A 26888-nucleotide genomic window follows, 5' to 3' on the forward strand; every position below is an offset into this window, starting at 1 on the left:
GATGTATGATAAAAAGGGTGCTCTGATCATCATTTTCCACAAATTATTTTTTTTCTTACTGAACTGTGATGAAATAGTTAATCAATACCTACATTAACTAAAAGTATAAAAATGTGTCGTAAAAAAAAAAATTGGTAAAGCTTTCTTTTACAGTACATTAATAACATGGTAATAACATGGCAAGCTACATTATATCATTAGATAACAAACACTATAGAGAAATTTGGCAAGAGCTGTGCTTCAAATTTTAGGCAGACAAGGTAAAGTCGGGTTTCTAACATGTCAAACCCCTACCAGGTAACTCAGTCACTTCACCAACAGCAATAGATTAATGTGTTATCCAGTAAAATGCAGTTCTCATTCATTCTATGGGATATGCCCCTTCCCATATTCCCTCACACCAAAGGCGATAGGAGCTCAGAGGCTTGCCTTTGCGGTTGGGGTAAAACATTTTTGAGCAAGGACACACACCAGGCATGACTTGGGCTGGATCCCTCCCTACTGGCGTTTGAGGCCCCATGATCATGCACAGACTGTTCCCACTTCACTATGAAGAGTCTCGGTAGCGCTCGAAGCTAGCCTCTCCGGCAGGGGCCTGTAATTGCCTTCGAGCGGGCTGCCAGCCGGCAACAACAGAGGAGGATTGTCCACTCCGGACTACGACAAGGATGAAGTCATCTTGGAGCTCCTTGTTTCAAAGGATGATGATGATAAATTCTTCATTCCAAGCCCACATGCTGCAAAGCCTGATGCCCCATTGGCTAACCGGGAAGTTAACTCTTGGGCGAAGGACTAGTCTCCTAAAAGGACTGGCCGTTTAGCTGGAAAACTCTGATCCAGGAACCTTCCTCTCTGGACTGCAAAGGCATGGAATAGGGCATCCACTCTATGCCCCCAGTTGAACTGCTGGTGGTAGCACACCTGCTCCCATGGCTGTCAATGTCCTCAGTGAACCCCACAATGACATCCATAGCAGACAGTTTCCAGTTGGTCTTGACGGAGAGAGCTTATAAAACAACAGCAGTTGCTGTGAGAGTTCTGAACATGTCCTCCATGTATTCTGCATACCAAGCAGAACTGTGTAAGGACATGTCCACAAAACCAGACCCGGACGTGGCTGGAAGAAATTACTGTGATAACTGACATCTGTCTCAGGATGCAGCACTGTGCTGTTCAGGCCACAGGAAAATCTATGATGATGGTAATACAGGAAAGAGCGAGGTGGTTCAACCTCACAAACATGTCAGACTGTGAGAGGTATGACGTCTTGGACATGCCTATTGTACTGGAAGTCATCTTCGGTTCTGTCTTGACCTCCATGCAACAGCAGTGTGAGGCCCGCAGGAAGGAAAATTGCTCTGCTTTTGTCTTTCGCCCTCAGGTGGCCTCAAGGCAGCCCTACACCCAGGCGACACATTGGGCCCCCTCCTTTCAAGATCCCCATGCAGCCAAAACCCTAGCCCCATCCTCCTGTCCTGGCTGACCAGGAAGGGAGACGAGGCTTGTCTGGGAAGTCTTCGACTCCTCCAACAGCTTCCGCTGCAGTGCAGCCGAGCCAGACCTCCAGTCATCAGCCCAGGAGAAAGAAGAGGGTGACCAGGCGGCCAAGCCATCTTGACGGTGATGGAGTTGGATGCTCCCCTTTCACCGGCTTTGCACACCCAGCCAAGGAGTGTGTTGGACAAGGAGGCTCGACTCCCGGGACAGCTGGATCTATCCAAAGTCACAAAATCACACTAACTTGTTCAAAATGAAATAAAAAAGTGCTTCCCTGTCGCATCCAGACCGAAGGTCAAGGGCGCAGACAAAAATATGAAAAAGGAAAATAACTAAGTCAGTCACATCTCTGATCCTGGAGCGGACGCCCCCTCCTGGCAAACAGCGGAGAGGGTTTGATTCCATGAAAACCTTATCTGGCCACAGTCGTGGCAACCTGGTGGCCACGAATGGGGAATCACAACTCTACAGCCAGGGGGGCCCATTGGCCATCTTTTAAAAATGGACTCCTTAGGGACGTCTCTTTCCGCCCAAAAACACAGGTGGACTTCCCTTGCAACATCAGCCTGGGCTCAACGAACTATAACGAGGGGTTATCGGCTTTAGTTTCTCCAGGATACCCTCTCCCTTTTCCATTTTAATTTACACTCAACCTCGGGGGGGAAATCTGCTCACGAGCTGCAGGAGGAAATCTGCACGCTGCTGAGGAAAGGAGCAATCGGGCCTGTTCCGGCGGAGCAGAATCACAATGGCTACTGCTTCAGGTATTTTCTAATCCCAAAACAATGAGGTAGAGGGATTTGCCCGATCCTGGATCTCAGGGCCCTAAACGGTTATCTCAGGAAGTACAAATTCAGGATGCTCACACAAGCTTCCCTATTACGTCTGATTCATCGGGGCGATTGCTTGACCTCAATCAATCTAAAGGACACATATTTCTATGTTTCAGTGTACCCACCACACAGTAAATATCTGACATCCGCTTTTAAGGGTCTCTGTTACGAATACACAGTGCTCCCATTCGGCCTCTCCCTGAGCCCGGGAGTGTTTGTGCACTGTACCGAAGCGGCTATAACCCCACTAATGAAGCGGGGCATCCACTTATTTGGATGATAGGCATCTTCTGGCACAATCACAGAGGGAGGCTGTGAAGCACACGATACTCGTTTGGCACCTACTCTTTCTGGGTTTTGTGTTGATTTATGAGAAAAGTGTGTTACAGACAGAATGGACATGCTGCAATCCTGTCTCTGTCTCGCTTCGTTTTTGCCTGCTCAGACCAGTCCCTTTCAGATTATGCCTTTGGCTCCTGGGACTGATTACTTCCGTCCTCCAAGTTGTTCCCCCTCTGCACATAACAGGACTTCAGCGTTGGGTAGCTGCGCTTAGACTCTGCCCTGTGCTACATGTTGCACAAAGGGTGGCGGTAACGGCAGAGTATGTTGGGACGCTGCACCCTTGGCGCCAAGAGTCTCTACTGTTGCATAGCAACAGAAGATCGTAATAAATACATGCTGGTAATTACCTACACATGTACCTTAATTTTGGGGTAATTACCTAATAGTTATTCTTGTTACCAAGTAATATAGTGCAACCTGCTATGTCATGTTAAATGTTTTATACTGTTTCAGCCGCTGCGAATGGCACCGGGAAATCCCAGACACCCTTCAGAGAGATTTTACTGTGGACTCCCAGTGGATCTGCTGTTCCAAACAAGAACAGAATACTTAAGTAGGATAATAATCTTGATGAACTGACTTCACAGATAATGTTTTCAGGTCTACTTTCTCACTCAAAAACATGTTGAAACACTTTTTTCTCCCACTCATAAAAGCAAATAAAGCCAAGACACACTCTAGATTGCAACAAAATAAACCGAGCAGCTCAACAGCCGAAACATTGAGCATCTAGAGCGTCAAAGTATCTTGACCGGCGTTTGACCCAGCATTCAAGCTTTGGACTTTTGGATATCCAGATTCATTTCGTCTGAATGCACTTTGGGGGGGTTCTGACTTTTGTTGTAAGCGGTTTAGACATCGTTGTGTTATTTGGAGTGTAAAACAACCCTTAACGGTTATACAAGTTAAAGAACGATACATGGTGTCAAAATGTCATCATCAGCATTCCAAGAAAAGATTTTCTAATATTTGCAAAACCACTGCCTCACTTTAGTAAGACTCCTTCATATGATTTTTGGCAAGCCCTGACAGGTATGTGCAGAAGTTCCTATATGTTTATACTTAAATCTCTATGCATATGGATGTGTTTGCATTTGTATTCCAGGGAGAGAGAGTCAGTCCTGACAAGACTGAATACTCACAGCCCATAAGTCAGCACTAGCATGACATCGACCTGTCAGCACACAGACACCGAGGTGGAGGGATGAGGGGGCGTCCTGGAAAGCAAGGGTGGGGGCAGAGGGAGGAGATGAGATGGTGCAGATCGGAGGAGTGAGATGGTTTGAGATGTGAGAGTTAGACTTGGACATGAACTAGGCAAAACCTGTAAAGTAGTTTAATACCCTGATACCAGTAAACATTGGTTGGGTAAGACGGGATTAACTATAGTAGTATTGGATTCTTCCTGTGTTTTTTCCCCACCACAATGTTAGATACTCCATTTTGCCTCAGGTATCTATATACATATATATGTACGTGCACTTTGACATCCTTTATGTGTAGGGTCCAATTTGTTGATGACAGAATTAGCAGAAACTAATATACAATCAAATTGGAAGAAACAAAGCAGTGTTTTTTGTTTTGTTTTTTCAATCATAATCTTTTTTTTCCGTGCCTAAGTTTCATAATAAAATTAAATGACAAATACGCTGCTATCAAGACTAGCTTTGATTTCTATCATCCCTAAGGGGGACCTTGAAAATTCTGTAAAATCATGTTTCGAAGCAAACAATAAAAATAGCTTTAAAAAAAAAAAGTTAAATGCTGCTCTTTGCTAGGTTTGGACATCATTTGAGTTTAAACAATTCATATTCCTAATTTTCATTCAGATTCCTATTGCTTCTTGATTGGTTCTTTTTAGAAGAAGTTATAACAAAGCTGGCTAACTGGGTTTTATCTGGATAAAATAGTCTGAACTTCTGAATAAATTCTAAATCCTTGTACTCTTACTCACTTCTGCTTCATCTGGATTGCAGGGGAATCATCGTCAGCAGAGACTCCCAGACTTCCTTCTATCCAGACACTCCCAATATAATCACAGGGAAACCTAGAGAAATATGCTTAATCCCAAACCGGCCCCTAAACACTAACCTTAAGCACTAACCCTCTGTTTGCCTGATCCTGCAAAGGGTCCGCCACATTAAGGGCCATCCTAAACCACTTTGTGGGCAGGATGAGTGGACCTTTCAGCCCTAAAGTGGGGAGTCTGAATCAGTGTAGGCTCGCTGGAATTTGGCAGCGGGTGTAATGGGGACCTAGTAGCCGCGGAAATGCGTGCGTTCAAATGCAGGTTCCGCTGGTTTACCTTTGTCACACTGACAAAAGTCCCAAATTAGGAAAAATGAAAAAGACGTCAATCTCTGAATGGAAGGTCCTCGTGGAAATGTTATTTGAGTGCTTAGATTTATTTTTAAGAAAATAGCAAGCGTTAAGTTAACCTGCATCACAGAAATACAGCTACGTACATGCGGCTTCTCTGTTGCCATAGGAATGACTGCTTTTCTTTCCCATTGGAGGGAAGAGACCGTCCCATTCATGTTTATGCCCCCCACGTACAATCCAGATGCCTTCCACAGCTGTGAGTGTGACTTGATTGTGAACTTGAAAGTTGAGGGTTAGGGGGCGGACCATCCACAACCCAACAGAGTGTTGTGGATGGTCTCTAAGGCTGCCCCCCAGTGAAAGGTGCCTGGAAACACTCGAGGGAGGCGGCCAGTGGTCATCCAAAAATTATTTTAATTCCTTGAACTTTCTGTAAAAAAAAATAAATAAATAAAAAAAATTAAAAATCTGTTATTTTTAACCAGAATATACATGTCAAACCTATGAACTCTAATATAATCTTATGAATTTTCTTTTTTATGGGGTGTAAGTTTTGCTTGAATCTTTGTTTAAAACCTTAAAGAAATTTACATATATCCAGTGTTCGATGCTTCAGGCACATGTGTCATATAAGACATTTTACTATTTTATCTACCTAGTAGTGTAGTGCGATTCTAGGCAGAGTGTTTATTGCACCTCAACTAGGCGTGGAAGTAGTAATTCTTTATTTTTGTGGACAGTTTTGTACTCTGTTTAGTTGCTGAATTTTATCGTATGAAACGAACCCCGTAAGAACTAAAATACACAAGGGATGAATCTAGGAATCAAAAATAAAATACAGTACGCTGGCACTACAGCAGCCAGCGTACGTCAACACAGAATGCATTTCAGGGTAAACAACATGGTGACGCCAGTGTGACGATATTTTTGTTAAATGAATTTCCTGTGTTTTTACTATGTGTATTTACATTCATAAAATATTTTCTCAAATAGTCTGTTATTACAAAAAAAAACGTGGATCCCTGTTAGAACACAATGTGGATCTCTTGAAGTGTTTTATAAATGTTGTGTTGCAGCATCTGTGCTGATTCATCCCAAAGAGGTTCTGTAAGCTTTAGCTCGGGATTCTGCAGGCTGGATTGAGTTTCTCAAATTTTTTCTACACATGTCGCCATAAAAGTGACTAGAATTCATTATTTGCTGGTGTGACCCAATACTTATGGCAAAACTACGATAACATGGAGTTAGTTTTTTTTCTTCTAAGGGAACAGCTACATTTTCACATTCTTTAGCCATTTACTGAAATAATACTGAAAGCCGAGTTGCTGTCTTTGACTGTTGAAGTTGAACTGCTAACCAAGGTATTAATAGTTTAAGGTTGGGATCCTACTCTTCCTTACCTGCTTTAAAGGAAAAGTCCAGTCAGCATAGAATGATCAATGGATCATTATGTATACCTTTTTTTGACAAACATGTATGCCTCTTGTGAAACACATTCAAATGAAATTACTCTTAATTAAAAACAATTATTTATTGAATAGTATGTAATAATCTCACATTTAAAGTACTTTCAGAAGTTTGAATTCTGAGTATGACCCAACTTTTCCTTTAAGCCTTTTTAAAAATGTTTTACTTGCTTTTATTCTGCTATTTTGTAATCCAATCGTTTTATTTGTTTTACAACTGTTTTTGCGTTTATTCTGGTTCTATTTTTCATCTATTATCTAATTTATAAGTTGGAATTTTCCATATACTGAGTTGTGCTATACAAATAAAATTGCCTAGTCTTATTTGGGTTTGTATCCATCTCTAAAAGTCTAAAGTCAAATTCTACCTAAGAACATGTAAAAAAAAAAATATTTAATTTTGATTACCAAATTATTTAGACACATTTGATAAAAATGTCTAAAAATGAAAATTCAATCTTAATTAATGGATTTACCGGAAGATTAATAGCTCCAAAATTTCCAGGACCTTAATTTGCAACACAAAGACTGGTCTGCACCACACAGGACAATTATTTGAAGTGTTGTTTGGTTTTCTCCAAACATCATCATGCTGTGCATTTTGGCCACTCATCTCTGCCTCTTATTGCATAATTGTCTTTCTAGCTTGATGTTACGTTTACACGCTTGTCTATACTCTTGAGCAGGTGTTTTCAAATTCTAAAGATAACAAAGCCCCCCCCCCCCAACCACAAACCTAACCCACACAGGTCTCTTCATTAAATGCATCTTTCTTTTGTGTTCCTGGAATGGTGTGTTTCAAGAACTGATCGCCCAATACATGTTTTTTTGTTTTTTTTATTGTAGTTTTTTATTCTTTTAACAAAGTGCATTCAAGAAATTGGCCTTTTCATAAAATATCCATCCAAATATTTCTATCTTAGAGGCTACTTTTACTGTAACATCATGAACAGAGGGCCTACTTTTAAAAATGAGCTGTCAGAGCAAATTCAGAAACAATTGTTTTTAACAGCAGACAAACTGAACTAAACAGATGGCAATAATAAACTGAACTCATGTCAACAGAAGCATCAACTGAAATAATAAAAACGACCTGAATTTAACAGATGTCAACATATTCTATATTCTGGTCAACTTCTTAGGCTAATCATACACAACTTAAACCTGTTGCTATTTTAACAACAATGTTTTCAAGCATTGTCAATGTGAACAATGGAGACGCTCCTTTGATGCGCAAAGCTGTTTGATGCACGGTTGTACAGCAGAAACAGCCACAAGTTATCCTGCACTTGTAACCTTGACCGGCTTTTGATCAGGGTGAGAGCAGAAAACCCACATTCACATAAGTAGAGGTGAAGGGGATTGGCATTTCCAGCAGTCTCTGTTTTAAGTCCACATAGGAGCAGAGCTCAGTGAGAGCTGCTTCCTTTAGATGCTCGATTCATCACGGACTGTGGGTAGGAAAAAGAAGGGACCCACTGGGAAATTTCCCAGTTGTTCCTCTCCAAAATACACTAACTGATCACGGAGCCTGTTCAGATGTGCGCTGATGACTTATTTTACAGTGTTTAGCCTCCGTGCTGTCTTCTCCAGCACATCCTCCAAGGTTGGGAACGTTTCAACTGAGCCTCTTTCAATATAAGCACACTAGAGATCCAGCTTCTTCTTGAAGCCGGACAATTTGTCATGTGCCGTATAGACGAGGCTCAACTCCCGGGACAGCTGGATCTATCCAAAGTCACAAAATCACATAGACGTGGCACTCTTTGCCCTGGAGAGAAATATTGAGGGAGTTGATCCTCTCAAATTTCGGACAGATAGGCCAACAGTGCTAGCCAGTTCATGTCTTCTACATGTTTTGCGAGAGGGTTAGGGTTCGTGTCCAGTTTAGCAGCAGCTGCTTCTCCCAGCATCACTGAACGTACATCTCTAGCTGCAGGGAGCAGAAATGTTTCACCATCAGTATTGGGCTCGCCTGCCTTCACTATATGGAGAGCAGCTCGATAAGATGCCTCAGTTGCCTTGATGTTGGTGGTGCCAAACAAACAGCTTTTTGTAAACCCAATTCAAGTTTCCTCTCAAAAAACTCCATCCGGTTGTTAACTAAATTTGTGTGCTTTGTTTCCATATGACGGTGCAGTTTGCATGGTCGCATTCTGTCTTTTGCTAACAGCTCTTTGCACACCACACATTGTGGCAGAACCGGACCATGTGAAACCTAATTTTATATAATGAGGATCATATTTCCTACGTTTTTTTAGCAGGGTCCTCCCTTCCTGCTGATTTCTGTTGTATCAGAAAAAGTTTCATCAGGCCTGCTTATTCATACACGCAAGAAAGAATGATTTACGATGGAGTACTAGCAAGCACGAACAATTAGCCTACTGCAGATGTTTACAGAAATCGTATCTCTTCATGCCTCTCCCTGTGACTCTTTGGCGCCCCCTAGGGGAGTTGAGCCTCACCTATCGAAAACCACTGCCCTAGAGCAAAATGCAATTGATTGCAGTTTTCCTCCTCAAGCCCTTCGGAAACCACCAGGTGAAGCTTTCAGGGAGGTGTAATGTTGAATGTGTGGTATCAATATTCTTTGACGGAAAGACCACAAAATTAGAACCTGGTTAGGACTAGTTCATCGTTTTTATGCCTGCATCGTTCTGACCTTAAGGTTGAGTAAAACAGCACATTGAGTTAAATGAAGTCTGAGTCACATGATCTGATCACATGGGGACTGTTAGAAACACATTTACAAATTTGTAGTAAAATTAACATCCATTATGGATAAATCTGGATGCATCATATATAAAGACAGACAGGATTTTTTTTCCCTGGTCTTTTGCTCTCTGCAGACTAGATGGTTTAATTTATACTCTGGGGATATTGTGTCAGACTTCCAGCAATCTCAAGAAATGTTGGTTCACAGCCAAACAGCATCTCCCAACACAGAGCTTTGCCACATGAGAGGTTCTCACCCTCTGATTTGAGATTTCACCATCATGACTTGACCGTGACTCCTCAGGGATTTGGCAAAGGAAGCTTAGGTGACTCAGTTTTGTTAGTCGTGGGGCAGTGGGCCCAGACATGCCCTCATCCCCAAAATGAGCTTCTGTTCTTCTCATACTGGTACAAACGCAGAAATTTCCCACCCAGTTGAGCCTGACACTAACTGGCCTACATGTGTCATAATCAGGTGGGATTAAAGGGGGAAAAAAAGTCCTCTGCTTCCTGCTGGGGTCAGAAATAATTTTCCAGTGCAGGATTTTTGGTGGTTGCATCAAGGCGCAGTGTGTTTGTGTTTCCCATGTCAGCCCTACTTTCTTTCTCCAGATGGATGCAGCCAGGGATTGCAGTCAGCTCCCTCAGCCTGGTTCCCACCAGATCTGGAGGACATGGGCCGTGACAGGAGCAGCTCTGGGTGTGCTAGGCGCGGCTTTCTTCCTGCTACACTTCAAAGCATCAAGAGCTGCATGAAGATGTCTAAGAATGTCTCCACATCTTCATCAGTAAAGGAGTTAAAGCCCTTTTTTTGTTTGATTGGCCTGCTCTAAGTCGTACAAGTTTAAGTTTTAGTCATGTTTGGGAAGTTTAATTTATAGTTATTTTTTCCCTTGTAATTTTATTGATTTTTATTTTTAAAATAACTGTTTTGATTCTGTACATGACTGAAGGTTAACTGAAAGTAATATGTTTTCTGTTGTCAAATAAAAGAATTGGTTTATTTTCAGTTTCAGGTGGCAGTATAATTAGAAAAGTCTGTAATGCCTCTTTAAGAATGTGAAGGTGCACTGATTAAAATTTTTTTTTCTTTGCAAATGTCAATTTTAATGTTTTTCTATTTTGTTTTGTAGTTGAGCAATAATACAGATCTGCCGAACATTTTAGATGTGTATATTTCTGAATCAATCCCTTGGGGAGTCGCAAGACGCACTGGGAGGATCATGAGATGGTTTTCATAATCATTGAAGTGATGCCCAATATATATGAAGGTTCAAAATTAAAATATAAAAAATGTCCCTTAAAATAACGTTTGAAAAGAATACATTTAATATTTATTCATATTTGATGATTCAAACAAACATACAATTAAATGGTAAAATGCAGAACATATAAACATAAAATATTTTAAATATGATTGTGGTTGTTCAAATTTAAGATATACAAAATAAAATTTATATATATAAATATAAAGCAAATTAATTACTTGTATTTTTGGGTTTTCCTCTGTGTCGCATTATTTTTGGTGATATATTTAGGAACCCCTGCTTTAGGTCGTTTACTTTTTTGGTTCTTGAACTTGAAAGTACATTATAGTGAGTTCATCTTGATAATTATGGTTAATGGTCTGGGGAGGGGGAAAAAGTTGGTAGTTTTCTGGCATTTATCAAGTAAGAATTAAAATCAGAATTTTTTTTGTTTTATTTTAATTTCTGACCAAATAATGAATTATAGTTTGCAAAAAAAAAAAATCTGCCCTTAAAGAGTATTATCAGTTATGTGAGGGATCTGATGGGTCAAATTGGTTTTTGGTGGAAATAATTCCATGTAAACTGCTTACTGTTTTTATTTAAAGATGATATCAGCTTTATTAAACATTTATATTGAACAATAACTTTGGTATGTTTTTTTTATATATATATATATATGAAAGTAATTACTACAAAAACATGGTGGATCAATAAAGGTTATCAAAGTTTTATGTTTTTATATCCTCATCCACGGGGATCATGGGAGAAATCCAAGTTCCCCATTAATCTGCCCTGGTGTGGGATCCAGGATGTCCACACACACACACACGGACCGGATCAAAGTTGGAGGAAATCCCGCGTGACACCGGCTACAGATTTCCTCGGTGGACTTCAAAAGGACGTCCATAAATAATCCGATCGGGATTGACACGCCGCCTTCAGGCGCTGCTGTGGGACAATTCAGTTTAAAACAAATAGTTACCGTGATTCTCAGCTGCCTGAAATAAATGGCGCGTCATTCTTTGGGAATGGAGAATGTTACACCTGTGCGTCATCTCAGAAATACCCGAACACAGAAATCATCGGGTTATTTTGTCATTTTAAAAAAGTCCGCTCAGTTTAATGTGGTTCTCAGGAAGAACCGCGTAGGATGAAAATCCTCCAAACGCCGTTTGGCTGAGGACGCATGGACTGGTTGGAGCTGCGCGCCTGGATCAGAGCCAAACCCGTCTGGTGTCAAACCAGCCTGAACAGATTCTCTCAGACATCTCATTTCTTCCCTTCATTCCTGAAACGGCAGCCTGCCCACCCCTCGCGTAAAGTTATTTAAACCTGATAGCTCATCACCTGCCTGTCCCCTATATGAGGATCTCTGTGGGGCTATAAGACTCTCTCTCTCCATAAGGCACCCGGCAGATACGCATGGTTTTTACGCGCAGATCACCAAAGTTCTCCCTTCTGTTTGACCAGAACTGATTCCTTGATTCTCTGGTGTCCGACTTTTTCCAGATATTATCAAATGTTGCTTTCATCCTTGGAAATGCTTCATGCAGATCCATAAGGAACCAAATTCTGCTTAATATGAACTTTTTGCCAAGTGGAATATGTTTGTATCTGTCTGTAGCAACCTGCTGGCTCTCTGCCAAGGTCGATGCGTCCTGGTGGTGAGTATTACTGCTCTTTATTTGTATGTATTTATTGGTTTACTGAAGTGCTTCATGTTAAGAAACATATATTCATGATTATAATTACTATTGGGCAGTAATCTAAATAAACTCATAAAATATATATGATTAATATAATTAAATTAAAGTATTAATTAAATTAAAGTATTTGCCCTGATTGAAAAACTTCTAACATGGTTTTTTTTTTTTTTTTTTTTTTTTTTTTTTTTGCATTGTCATAGATTTAAGTTTTGTTTTTCAGTCACTTGATCCTATTAAAAATCAACATTTATTTTTGCTTTCTGTTCCAAAATCCCATCTGTTCTTTTTCATATAAAAACAGCTACATTACATTTAACCAAAGCAAATCTTGTTTTTAAATGTAGCAATGATATTTAATAGTCATAAATTAATAAACTAATGAAACAATGTTCCTTTTCATGTAAAACTGAAGCTAGGTTAGTTCTGGTGCCCAACACCTGACAATTAAGACGTTGCCGAGTGTTATCCATCTGAAGATTTAATAGATACTTTTCAGGAATGCATTAGGTGTCCTCTGCCATTTGACTTTTATAAATCAATACTTAGTTAAAATGTTCTAATATTTGCCCTTTTAAAAGACATTTGTCTTGTTTCCAAAAATAAACACTGCTCATCCCCTGCACCAGACTGTAGAGGAGCTGAGCATCTCCTTAGTGAAAGACTTTTACACCCTGTTTGAAAAAAGGAGTTCTTCCGCAGGTCATTCACCCCTGCTAACACCACACTCTACAATTTGGCAATAATTGTGCAATGTATAATGTGTAATTATTATTTAATACCCTGTGCAATAACTTGTTTTTATATTCGATACCCAGTGCATTAACTATATATATAAATACCCATCTATATATACCAATCTAAAACCCTGTGCAATAACCCTGTATAATGATCCTGTAAAGTAAGAGACTTTTTATATATATAATGTAGATGCACTGCATATACCCCCATGCACCTTCTTTTTGACTATTGAGCTGATGTAACAGGTACATTTCTCCACTGTGAGATCAATAAAGTCAATCAATCAATTAAAGAACTGTAACACAATTATAATGTATAACTTACTGCTGTCACCCCTTCCCCACCATGCAGGTACATGGGCACTCTGGGCTCCCAGGTGATGTGCGACAACATCCCTGGCCTGGTGAACAAACAGCGCCAACTCTGCCGCCAGCACCCCAAAGTGATGCAGGCCATCGGGGCCGGGATGAAGGATTGGATCTCTGAGTGCCAGTACCAGTTCCGTAACCACCGCTGGAACTGCAACACAACAGCCAGAGACCATAACTTGTTTGGACGTCTGCTTTTACGGGGTGAGCATGAACTGGACAAAGAGACTTATCCTGTGGTAACCCAAGAAACGGTGGCAGAAAGCCTGTAGAGATGCACTTTATCATGACTTTAATTAAATGCAAAAAGTATCTCAGATAAATATTTGTCTTTTAAGAAGGCAACGAAACAAGGAGATCTGTTGCAGTGTGTTTGCAGAGGAGAAATGTCAGTGTTTTGGTGATTTCTCTCTATAGAGGCTGGAACGCATTCCATACCTCTTCTCACTTTACACACATAGATTTATCACATCAGGGCAGGCCAGGAGTTTCTCTGACACTCTTTTTGTGCTGTTGCAATCCTTACTTTCGTACTTTGGTATATATATCCTGCAGTTCTCATATGTAATATTACTATTCACCAGAGCTAGTAGAGACTAATCAGCGCAGGGATTTATCTATAAAGTAGTCTGGTTTGAGCTGAAGATGCTCACTAGAATATTGATTAACTTCACATGTGAGGAGTTTTCTTCATGAATGGACCCAAACTTTATCTGAAATCAATCAAATAATGCCTAATCACTGACCAAAACAAGCTGTCAAATGTTCCCCTGATATCCTTAGATTCAGTTGTTGATAATGAATCTCCACTCAGCCTATTCACTTGAGAGATGGAAGAAGTTTAGGCTTCCCTTCCAAGCGAACATAATCCCACCCTTTTGAAGAGTCACGGCCGGTCATCAGCAGTGTTTATCTTCTCTGGCGATTTGTTGGAGACGCCACATGATTTATTGGCAGGTTTTAAAAGATGAGCGAGGACATAAGGAGGCTGTTTCTTGCTGTCAGTGAGAGGTGAAGTTGAAAAGTAGGTGTTTTGAAGCAGCTTTAGGGACTAAAGTGATTAGCAAGCAATGAGCCAGCCTGTCACTACCTGTGACAGATGTTACAGAAGCATTTTGTCCAATGAAACATGTGACTGCACATCTCGGCCACTAAAACCGTGGTGCTTTTTTAGCGGGGGCATGTTGGAGCTAGTCTGAATTCCCTCTCCCCTCCTTTTCTTGGCACAGAAGGAAGGATCATCAGAACCTGACGGTTCGATGTTCCTCTCCCATGCCCTGAGATTTAACCTGTGAGGTGGATCCTTCGACTTAGTCTGTTTCATGTCGGGGCCTCTAATCGGCCGTGTGGTATTTGGACCTCCCACCCGGGCCCCGACCGTGTCACACAGCATTATCATGGTACAAGGAGGCCCCTCCAGAAGCTCCTTATTGTCAATGTCAGAAGGCTAATTTCAAACAATTACACAGATTTCCCTTCTCAGCGCCGTGTTCTTTCAGCGTTCTCCTCATTCACCTCATTAGGCACGCTTAACTTAGCAGCAACACACACTCACACACACACGCCTCTGTTCTTATCGGTTACCATGCCTGGGTAGTAATAAAAGCTCCTTCAAAATTGATTGCCGTTAGGTTCTAAGTAACCCATGTTTTATTTTTGAAGTTTTAAATGTTATTTATTTAAATTGATATGCCTTCAGTGATTATGTTGTTTTAAAAGTTAGATTTTGTGTTTATTGAACTGTTCAGGAACTACCAATAACAAATAAAATATAGGATTCCACATTACTATTATGATTTTTATTAACTACTTAGAAGTTTTTTTTTTTTCTCCTGGAAAATAAACGTGGATACCTAAATATTCTGACGAATCAGATTTGGTTTGAGGAAAAATAAACAGATGGTTTTCTGTCTCTATTGCCATATTTAGAGGTGTTAATTTTATTCCATGCTCATAAAGTTTATCCAGCTCAGCTAGAATCTCTTCATTTTGCTCACATGCCTTTTTTTGAGATGTAGCACCTATCAAGGCAAGGAAGGTTATTTGTATTGCACATTTCGGTAACAAGGTGCTTCAAAGTGCTGCACATGAACAGAACATAAGGAAAGGTAAAAATACAAAACATTAACCTAATAATTCAGGCATCTGTTGGTTTTAAATCTTTTTTTTTTTTTTAAACAACTTAAGGCTTCAGCATTAGCGGGGATACGAACTAAGATCTGCTCCATGTTTGGTTTTGGTTCCCGATATGCAGAGTAGACGAGTCAGAAGGACTGACAGGTCTGTAGATTAATTTACTGGCAACAAGTCTGTATTTTAAAGTCTATTCTCAAAGACCTGCAACTGTAGGACTGGCGTGATGAGCTCTACCCTCTTAGTTTTAGTGAGGATGTAAGCAGCAGCAGCTTTTTAATCCTGGAGAAGTTCTTTAGGAGATAGAAGGTGGGCTTTGTTCCTGTATTTCTGTGTCTCTAAAGGATCAAGACTGAGGCCATCAATATATACAGATTTTGGGTCTAAAAAGGGGTTTAATAAATAAAGTTTTTCACTAACTGTCTAAGCTCCTTCTTTGGTCCAAAAAAATATGTTTTTATTCAGGTAGAAACTTTTTTTGGCATATTTTTTATTCATTTATGCAGTGCAGGAATGAGCTCCTGGTCATCTGGTGACATCGTAATGTACAGCTGTGTGTCATCTGCATAGTTATAGTAACTTAGATTGTTTTTTATTATAATGAGGAGCAGCATGGAGAGATTAAATAGAACAGGCCCTAAGATGGTCCCTTGTGGAACGCCACATGTGATTTTTAAAGATATCAAAGCGGCTGGTCATAGCTGGTAAGGTAACGAAACACGGGTTTTTCACTAGTCTTACCGTTGAAGGGAAGATTTGCGATGAGCCTGTAGTTCTGCAGGGGCATAATGTCCAGCATACTTAATTTTTTTTCAATGCCAATTTGATAATCTGCTCTGAATGGGTTAACGATGTTCTCTGTGTTGAAGGAAGGTATGCTCTACTGATTAGCTTGCCTACACTAGTCCTCCTTTGGGATGTGAAAAAGCACAGAGATATTATTTAGAAATAATGAAAATTTCCTCTAAATCCCTATCTAGATTTAGTCGTATTTTTGTCTAGTTCTTGGCTCATAGGTTAAAAAAAAAGGAAAGAGTAAAAGAATGCAAGCAAATAGAGCGAGGAGGAAAAGTAGACAAACAAGGAAAGAGGCTTAAGCACACTTTAATGTTTTCATACGTCTTCCTTATTTTGTTTCATTAGATATGTAGACATGTAGATAATTTCTCTAAATCTATTTTCTGCTTTTTTTCCCTGTGCTTCACTTGCACATGTTTTTTATTTTCTTAAATTTTTGCTGTATTTCTCCATAGATGATAACATTGTTATTGTTTCTCAACATTTCCTCTGTTACTGCTCGTGTTACCAATATTGATTTAGTTTAATCATCAGTAGCTGTTCAATAGGTGGATCAAGACTGCAGATCCTTGTGATTCTTTAATTTGACATGTGATCGGTTCAAACTAAGTGATGAGGAACACCTTTAGCTTACATTAGAATGAGGCCACGTCATTTCTCTGCTTCCCATTTCGTACCATTTAGCTCTGATCTATTCATGCTGCAGGATGAAAGTACCACCAATAAGTACTCGTATTCCATCAGCTAATGTCATATGTTGGGGGATCATTCCTACTCTTAGGGACACTTAAAGACTTTTACCTGCATTAATGTATATGTTTATCACTGCCCTTTATTAAATCTATCAACTATAAGTTACTTAAATTTGTGGTTTAATTTGGGGCCATATTTTTTATCTTTCAGCTAAGTTACCCCCGATTCAGTGGGAACTACATTTATTTGGTTTAAATTCAAGACTATAGTAGATCATTTAAAATAAAATTTGCTGTTTTTAAGCTTTTTTGAGAGGTTATCTCAATTATTTACAAAAATAACTGACTAAACAGAGGCTGATATACATGAGGGTAGGTAAGAAATGGAGCAAATTTACCTCCAGGCTCAATTTCTTTGTGGATTGTAGTTTAAACACTTTTAGGGTTTTTATATTTAAAGAGAAAAGAAATACTATGATCATCTATTTGTTCACCTTTTTCACCACATTTCTGCATCCTTTCTTATAGAACAACTCATGCACTGAAGTACCTTTTGCAGCATGAAGTAGACCTCCATATCTCAGGCCTTTTACTGGGAATCTTATTTAGCGACATGTATATTCAAAATCCTGCCCGGTCTCTTACCTTTCAGTAATTAAAAGCATAGAAAGCAGGTAGTTAAAGGAATACTTAAGATTTTGAATGAAGAGTCTGAGATGAAATCTCCTACTTAAGGAGGTTTACATTTTATTCTTTACTTTGATGAAACAGAGATTAATTTCCCTGCTAACTGCTTGGCAAAGCAGGGCTATAACAAAACAAATCTTATCCACTGCAGATATTTGCTGTCCCTCATACCTCATCAGAACGCCACTTTAAGACATTTAATGTATGAAAACATTTAATAAAAATAAAACTAATCTCCCAAACTCCCTCTTTGACAGAGGTATTAGAGGTTAAGTAAAGACATGCCGCCTTTCATTCCCTAAGCTCTTGATCTCACCTACATCTCTTTTCGGTTGGTGCGCATGTGGAGGAGATGAGGGCGAAGTATGAGGGTATTGCTCGTTCAACCTAAAATGTTTATGCATGTTGGAAAGAGATTAAGTATTTTTTTTCTCTGTTTCATGCTTTGTAACCTAGCATGAAAGCTTTTGGCAGAAAACAACAAACATGGACCTGAAACAGTTTCATCAGTAGCCAAACAGTTGAGTGACAGTTCAGGTTGTTGTGGTGCAACTCTGACATAAGCAGGTTTGTGTTGGGACATGTTTGAAATGACAGTAGCAATCTGAAATCTGGTAATAATTACCAGAAACTAGTAGGAGTATGATGTTTAATGATGTAAAACAAAAAATCTTGACCTATCTAGACTTATGCAGTGAATATTAAGACGTGATTATTTTAGTAATAAATGAATCTGTTGATCAAATATTCCTACATTAACAAGCCTTAGTAATCAAATATTTTCTGCACATTTTAATTGAATTGTAAACTGAAAAATGTTTTTCCTAAAATTGCAATTTAGATAACAAGAGTCTAACGATTAATAATAGTGTAGAATAAGGTAAATAATAGATTTTCCTTGCTTGTTTTTTTTTAATCGGGTGAAGCGAAGACTACCCCGGATGAATTTTTGATGGAGCATATTTACGCGGAAAAAACATTTGTTTTTTTTACATTTTCAATTGAAAATGTTCTTTTATTTTCTTTCTTTTTACAAAATTAGCCTAATTACTACTCTGTTTGGGTTATTCTTTCGGCAAATTGCACCTTTTAATACTCTGTATACTTAAGTTCACAATATGATTTCCAGAATATTTGATAATTATTTCAATAATCTATAAATCCAGTTTTTTCAGCCCTAGTACGTAGTAAAACCACTGATTTTACAAAGGTTTTAACGGTCCCTCTACCCAATGCTCATTCTTGATTCCGATTTCAATGTTTTCTTTTAGGCAGTCGAGAAGTTGCCTTTGTGTACGCCATCTCCTCTGCAGGAGTGGTCTACACTTTGGCGCGAGCTTGCAGCCAGGGTGAGCTGGACAGCTGCTCCTGTGACCCCACTAAAAAGGGGTCATCGCAGGACTCCAAGGGCTCCTTCGACTGGGGAGGCTGCAGCGATCATGTGGAGCATGCCATTCAATTTAGCCAAATCTTTGTGGATGCCAAGGAGAGGAAGGAGAGGGATGCCCGAGCACTCATGAACCTGCACAACAACAGAGCAGGCAGGAAGGTAAGGACAGAAATATTTAGACTTAACACAGCTTGGAGATAAAACAATAAAAAAAAAAAAAAAAAGGTTACATTTTTTGTCAGACAGTTGTACCTAAACATCTCTCCCTGTTCCTCACAGGCAGTGAAGCGCTTTATGACTTTGCAGTGTAAATGTCACGGAGTTAGTGGCTCCTGCAGCGTCCGTACCTGCTGGCAGGCTATGGCCGACTTCAGACGCACTGGCGACCACTTGAGGAGGCGATACAACGGTGCTGTGCAGGTCGCAGTCAATCAGTATGGAACCGGGTTTACAGCTACGCACACACACTTCAAACGCCCCACCAAAAATGACCTGGTCTACCTGGAAGACTCGCCAGACTACTGTATACAGGACCGTCAGTCAGGTAAAGGCTTTGATCTGTCTGCCAGCTCATGAGATTCTGGGAACTTCAATCTCAGATCATCATCAGCAGCACCTGGTTTATTAGTGTTAACTAACAACATCATCAATTCAGTGGTATGTTTGAAAGAAAAGCATTGTTCATAGAGGTTATTAGGAGTTCAGTTAGAGCTTCCAGAGTCCTTGATGTGTTAATGGGAAGCAGCTAATATCAATTTATATCATTGCTTTTTTTTTTTACAACTGACTGTAGGTTTTTATTACACTCATTTAAGATCTTTTATTAGTCCCCCACAACCACATGCACCAAAACAGCTGACACTATTAAGATCACATACTTTTCTTTGATCATGCAAATTAGCTAACTTCCATTTAAAACATTTCAACTGTAGAAAACTTCTATTTTCCCCAAAGTGTAAGATTTGAAAGCTTTCAGCGAACCTAAAATAAATTAGAACCTTTATGTGGTTAAATTAATGTGACCTTACCTTAAACTTTGAACTAATACACTGTATGCAGAATTATTAGGCAAGTTGTATTTTTGAGGATTATTTTTGTTATTGGGCCACAATTGTGTTCTCAATCAACCCAAAAGACTCCTTAATATCAAAGTTTAAAATTTTTGGAAGTTGATGTGTTTTTTTTGTTCTTTTTTAGATTTGGCCATTCTATGAGGATGTCTGTGTGTGCAGATAAATATAACTGTGCAGAATTATTAAGCAACGTAATAAAAAAACAAATATATACCCATCTCACTTGTTTATTTTCACCAGATAAACCAATATAACTCAAAATTCAGAAATAAACATTTGCGACATTCAATGAATATTAAATATCAGGTTTTTCTTGAATGATGGCGACTTCTTGTACCACTGTTTGAAGAAGGTGTCTTCCAGGAACTGGCAGTAGGTCTGGGAGTTGATCTTGACTCCATCATTAACCCGAAAAGGTCCCACAAGCTCATCTTTGATGATACCAGCCCATACCAGTACTCCACCTCCACCTTGCTGGCGTCTGAGTCTATAAGGAACTTGCTGCCCTTTACTGATCCAGCCTGGTGCCAATCCATCCATCTGGCCCATCAAGACTCACTCTCATTTCATCAGACCAAATCACCTTGGAGAAATCAGTCTTTAGATATTTCTTGGCCCAATCTCGACGTTTTGTCTTGTGTGTCTTGTTCAAATTTGGCCTTTTTTCTGCTTTTCTTACCTTGGCCAGGTCCCTGATTATTGAGCACCTTGTGTTTCTCAGCACTCCAGATATGTTGCAGCTCTGAAATATGACACAACTTCTGGCTAATGGCTTCCAGGCAGCTTAATGCTTGATCCTTCTGAATTCATGGGGAGTTATTTTGCGTCTTCTTTTTTCAACACGCTTCTTGCGCTCCCGTTGGTTATTTCCCATGAACCGCTTAATTGTGGGGTGACCCCGCTTCAAAAACTTGACAATTTCCAAACTGCTGCACCCCTCTGAAAGACATCTGACAATTTCTGACTTTTCAGAGTCTGTTAAATCCCTTTTCTGACCCATTTTGCCAAAGGAAATGAAGTATCCTGATAATTAAGCACACCTTATATAGGGTGTTGATGTCATTAGGCCACACCCCTTCTCATTACAGAGATGCACACCACCTGATTTACTTAATTTGTAGTTGGCTTTAAAAGCTATACAGCTTGGAGTAGGACAACATGTATGAAAAGAATGATGTGGTCAAAATACTCATTTGCCTAATAATTCTGCACACAGTATATCTCCAGCTGTTTGATGTTTCAGTTCATTGCACAACTTGCGGCTATTTAAGTGCAAAATGGAGATATTATAGTTATTATAGTTATCCTTGTTCAGACATCCCTCCTCCTCTTCATCATCATGCTTTTTATGTTTTGGCCTCATGAGATCAAAATGTTTATTTAAAAATTGACCAACCTCAACACGGTGAAGCTTCAAACAGGACATTTTCAAAAATATGAATTTAATTCTATTCCATTATTGTTGGAAAGAACATGTTTTTTTAAGTTTAAAACAGAAAAAAATACAATACAGAAATTAAACTGAGAAATATTTTAATCAGAAGAAGGTTGTTGGAGTAATTTGGTGTTAATTTCAGTTGCGTTTTTATTTTATTTTATTTTTATCCGTCACTGAATGAGTTGTGTGACTCTGAGCAGCCTGAGCTCCCCTTAAACACCAACAAGCAAACCCTTAAAAAGCTGCTGTTTGGCAGTAAAACAGACACTTACAATTCAGTTTAGTTCTGAAGTTTAGTTTATATAACAGCAATTCACAATACGTCATCTCGAGGAACTTTACAGGCAATTAAACCAGATCATAGCAGATTAGTTCAAAGTTTTTTATACAAGGAAAACCAGCTGAGTGCATCGACTCATTGACTCGACAGCAATCCCTAACACCAACCATGCATGTAGCGGAAGTGGAGAGGAAAACTCCCTTTTAACAGGAGAAAAATTCTAGCAAAATCAGGCTCAGTGTGAGCAGCCATCTGCCGACTGAGGTTCAAGGAGACAGAAGCAGACAGAGGAAGAAGCAGAAATAAAAAAGGTAACTGTTAATTTGCTCTACAGGCGGCCCCGCCCAGGAAAGACAGCCACTGAGATCTAACAGAACAGGAACAGAAACCAGTCCATTATCTGAGGCCACGTTATATCATTTAACATATCACATATCGTTTACGTATCGCCCAACATTTGGCAATATGTACAGCTGAAATCGCCACTCTTGACACTTCGCTGACAAGCGAATAGGCCAGGAAACCTGGTTGTAACAGGGGTCCCCTATTATCACGTGACTATATGGACTTACCATTGTCACCTGGGGGTTACATGTGACCAATGCATGTGCAAAGAGTGATCATTCATTGCTTTAAGCAGCGACTCTGGCGGTCAGTAGGGATGAAATAGAACCTTGTTTTTATTTCTGTTTAGGTGTCAATGATGGCTTTCGTTTATCTTTTCTGTATGTAAATCCCATTTCCTTTCTTACAGTTCGGTCACAGACGTCTATTCCAGTTTCCTCCCAATCGATCCTCATTTGTTTTGTTTTTTTGTGAATTTTCAATTTTTTAAACATATTGGATAAAGTTTTCTGTCTTGACACTTTGACGTCTTCCTTGGTCTACCAGAATGTTTGCTTTAACCACCTTCCCATGTCGTTCGTTTTTGGTCCAGATTTTAAACCCAGCTGACTGTGAACAACCAACATCCTTTGCATCATTGCGTGATGATTTATCCTCTTTTAAGAGTTGGATAATCTGCTCCTTTGTTTCAGCTGATATCTCTCATGTCGGAGCCATGATTCATGTCCGTCCACTTGGTGCAGCAGCTCTCCAAGGTGTGATCACTCCTTTTTAGATGGAGACTAACAAGCAGGTCCAATTTGATGCAGGAGTTTTTGGGGATGAAATTTACTGGGTGATTCCATCATTTATTTCTGTAGAATTGAGTGATTCCATAATTTTTGTCCTCTGCTTGGTCTAAAAAAGTAACCTTTACTGACTACCACATTTTTTTCTTGATTTCTTTTAATGTTTTTTTTTTTTTTTTTAAGCTTGAAAGTTTCCATTTGAAAGTACTTTAGTTTTTAGTCATGTCTGTGACCTGCTTTTTTTCTACAAAATCAAACAACTGAATGACGATCCTCCAGTGATTCCATTTTTACTATTCCAGGGGTTGTAGTTTGTCAGGAGAATATTGGGCTATCGGACCTAACGCTGCTCTGTCGCAGAAGTATAGTAAATCAAGAGGAAGAGCAAATGTCCAATAAATATAACCTTCTGTGTGATAAGAACTGATAAAATAATACATTTTGCTGATGTTTCAAAGATCTAAAACAATGAAAACATGTTTTATTAATGATTTGCTCATTATGTGTGAGAACACAAGACTTAATCCACATCAGTTAGAAACAAGTCTGGTCTAAAGAAGCTCCTCACATCGTATCAACACTGACTGACTGCTGCTCCCCATGTGTTGCTCTTTACTCTGTGTTTTTTCACTTTTTTCCGACTCCATTAAATTATGTTGCAAAGTATATGTTATTTTTTGCTGAATTGCTTGAAAAGATAATTTTTCAGCCTCATATCTATTTTATATCCAGTTGAAGCTTTTCAACCCGCAAAAACATCAAATTAACTTTATTGTCCCTTTGTTATAAACAAAAAAAATAATAATGTCTTCATGAATTTGTTGCAGCTCACTTGCCTAACCTCAGACACACCACAAATAATGCAGCGTAGTATCATTGCCTTCAGGTGTGAAGTATTTTAATTGATTGAACAATTAATATCATTTTTTTTATATTTCATAATGATCTGCTAGTTTTGTTTAAAGTTTTGATAACAGGAAAGTTAAAGAAATTTTTCAACATTTTAAAAGATAAAAGCTGAATGCATTGTAACTTTGACAACTATTTACTTTGAATCTGCAGTAACCAGTGGTGTCAAAAGTCCAAACATTTGTTACTTAACTAGAAGTATAAATACAGCAGTTTAAAAACACTCTGGTAAAAGCTGAAGTATCAACTTGACCTCTTTACTCAAGTAAAAGTGAAAAAGCATGAGCTCCAAAAACGACTTAAAGTATAAAAGTATAAAGTAAACTTTAAAAAAAAAAACCTGCCAGATGCCACTATATGAATTGAAAGTTAAATTTTTCGACTATTTTGAAAAATTCTTTGAGATAGATCCACTGATGAGGGAGGTCTTGTTGGTCTCCATCTCCATCTCCCGATACGCTCTCGCCTGTGTCCGACCTTTTAGACATTTTAACTTTTTCTGAATCCAACATTGTAGCATGGCATAGACAATTCACCTTTGCAGTTCGAAGAACACCTGCTTGCTTCTGATGATTTCCTTTAGCTAACCAATGAGTGTTTGCGTTATATGACTCATCCAATTAAACTAGTTTTCATTAGATGTGGGTGGCGCCAATGATCTGCAATGGATGGCGCGAGTAACATTTGTTTTAAAAATGTAAGGAATAGAAGTACAGATACTTGTGTGAAAATGTAATGAGTAGAAGTCAGAAGTAGGAAGAAAAATAAGTAATGGAGTAAAGTATAGATGCCTAAAAAGTGTACTTAAGTACAGTAACGAAGTATTTGTACCTCGTTACTTGACACCTCTGGCAGTAACTAAGTAACTAACTCTTTCTATAACTAGTTACTTTTTAAGTAACGTTCCCAAACTCTGGCCATTCCAGACTGTGTCTATTAAAAGAAAGGGTTGTCAGGTTGGACGGGCATCAAGGTTCTGGGTAGTTTTGAGGAGTCCCAGGAGAGACCAAGAATCCCAGTGATGATTTATTCCCTGCAGACATGGAGGCGTCCTGAGCTGTCCACATGTATGCAGAATTATACTAACATAAACACATGGTTTGCAATAAAAACCTTAAGGAAAGTCACAGTCATGAAGTTACACATGGAGGTCAGCTCCTCCAATGAATCCATTAAAAAATGTACTTGCTACTGTAAGTGTATTTTCACTTTGACTCGAGCAGACAAGACAATTTGCAATTATAATTTAATTACGTACATTTAAAATAAGATAAGAGAACATTTTTATTTTTAAGTGCATAATATCTAATTATCTGATCTTTAGGGCAAAACTCCTCATTCCATTGGCAGATTATTTTAGCTATGCGCTCAAACAAAAATCCATATAAGGTTATTGTTTAAGAAATATGATCAGTTTTTCAGTGTAGACACCAGGATGAGCTGTAATCAGACAATATACCTTTACACTTTGAATAACCTCTCCAAGATATGCAAACCGCTCTCCATTCAGTCATTTTCAGACACTCAGGGGCCCAGAGAGACAGTGAGACTGCCCCTTCGAGCCTCCTCAGAGTGTGAAATCAATTTCCCTCGGCTCCAGCGAGGCTCAGGTGCTAAACTCATCTCTCTGCGCCCCCTCATCTTAATTCAATAAGCAGACGGAGGGAGAGCAAGGTCCCTGAGGTAGACGCTGGCCGTGATGTCACCCCTAGCCGTGCAGCATACCACAAATAACGGGCGCTCCCGCTGCCACAGCAGGGCGGGGCGTCTGATCGTGTCCAGACATAATACCTGTGGAAGGGCAGGGTGCAGAGACGGCGAACACACCGACTAAAGCAGAATGTAAACATGAAATTCCAGAACGTTGTTTCGAGACGCGTCTTAAGCCAGTTTGGAATTTTTTATTTATGTAGGAGTCGGCATGAGCTCCTTCTTCAAGAATGCTCCTGCTGCAGACCTAACCTCCAACAAAGTCTTACAATCTGAAACCAAAAAGTCTTTTTGATTTTGTTTTGATGGGGTTTACTAACCAAGAGCAGATTCTGGTTAAATATTAATCTTGTTTTTAGAAAATGTTAATAAGTGCAACAACCTGCCATCGCAGTGAGAGGAGGGCACTTGGTGAAACATGAATGATAAATCTTTTAGTGTTGATGTCCACACGTTGATGACTCCTGCAGGTTAACAAGCTGAAAGGCAGCTTTAACTCTGAGAGGAACAGACAGACGGGTCACTCAGGGACACGTTTGGGGACATGTCCTCTGATCTGATGACATCACAGCTCATGAGGAACCGTACGCTGATGTAACAAGGGTGATGCATGTGGTCTGGTTGTTTAGCAGCAGGAGGGAGCGGCGAACTAAACTAAATTTAACTGCAATAGTCTAAACATGTGGTAGGAAGAAAGTTACTTGTCTTTAAGCTGATGTACAAATCCTTGCATCCAAACATGATAGGTAGATTAAAATGTTTTCCTTTGGAGATAACCTTTGCAATGTTTCTGTTCCTCAAGTAACATCCAACCTTCTGCTTCTTCAAACTGAAGCAGAACCGTCGTCCCACCGTAAACCACTGATCGTTAGAGGCTGTGGAGCTCCAAGATCTGAACCTGGAAGTTACATCAACCAGATAAAGGTTTGCAGTGAATAAACCACAACAGGTGGTTACCACTGTATTTGAATCACCGTTTAAAGAGAGAAAAGACCCTGCCTGGGTGGGGGGTGGGGGGGAAAGTGTCTCCTATGAAATGAACAGCTGATGAAGTTGGTGAGAGCTGCCTGATGGCTCCTGTCATCAATCTCTCATATCTCTCATCTCCACCTCCACATCTCCCCCAGAGCTCATCTTCACTGCCCCTCCCTCACTGGATTCAAATTGTCCATCTGCCAGATCACTTCTCTGTTTAGTTGTTCAACTAAAGTTCACTTTGAATTATTAAAAAAAAAACTCAGTAGTTTATCTCTTGATAAAGATTAGAGCTGTCCTTCATTATTTGTTTTATAAACCAAATATTGCATTTTGTATTGCAAATTCTACTTTGGATTTGAGTGTTCCTATGGGACTCTCATTACAGCATTAAAATGTAATTATCCTGCCATACCTGTGTGAAAGAAAA

At 39.4% G+C, this 26888-nt stretch overlaps 2 protein-coding genes across 2 annotated transcripts in view; both read left to right on the plus strand.

The window, feature by feature from the left end:
- Window positions 1-10027, plus strand: part of asz1 (ankyrin repeat, SAM and basic leucine zipper domain containing 1) — a 61435-nt gene extending 51408 nt beyond the window's left edge. Inside the window, exon 13 of the mRNA XM_015372232.1 lies at window positions 9791-10027. Coding sequence (XP_015227718.1) covers window positions 9791-9934 — 144 coding nt within the window. The 3' untranslated portion in view covers window positions 9935-10027. The remainder of the gene's footprint in view (window positions 1-9790) is intronic.
- A 1734-nt stretch (window positions 10028-11761) lies between these two features.
- Window positions 11762-26888, plus strand: part of wnt2 (wingless-type MMTV integration site family member 2) — a 19620-nt gene continuing 4493 nt past the window's right edge. The window contains exons 1-4 of the mRNA XM_015372218.1: window positions 11762-12092; window positions 13224-13444; window positions 18822-19099; window positions 19220-19484. Of these exons, the coding sequence (XP_015227704.1) occupies window positions 12010-12092; window positions 13224-13444; window positions 18822-19099; window positions 19220-19484 (847 nt within the window). The 5' untranslated portion in view covers window positions 11762-12009. The remainder of the gene's footprint in view (window positions 12093-13223; window positions 13445-18821; window positions 19100-19219; window positions 19485-26888) is intronic.

This window comes from Cyprinodon variegatus, unplaced genomic scaffold, assembly GCF_000732505.1.
Source record: "Cyprinodon variegatus isolate N-32 unplaced genomic scaffold, C_variegatus-1.0 Scaffold70, whole genome shotgun sequence".
Lineage (NCBI taxonomy): Eukaryota > Metazoa > Chordata > Actinopteri > Cyprinodontiformes > Cyprinodontidae > Cyprinodon > Cyprinodon variegatus.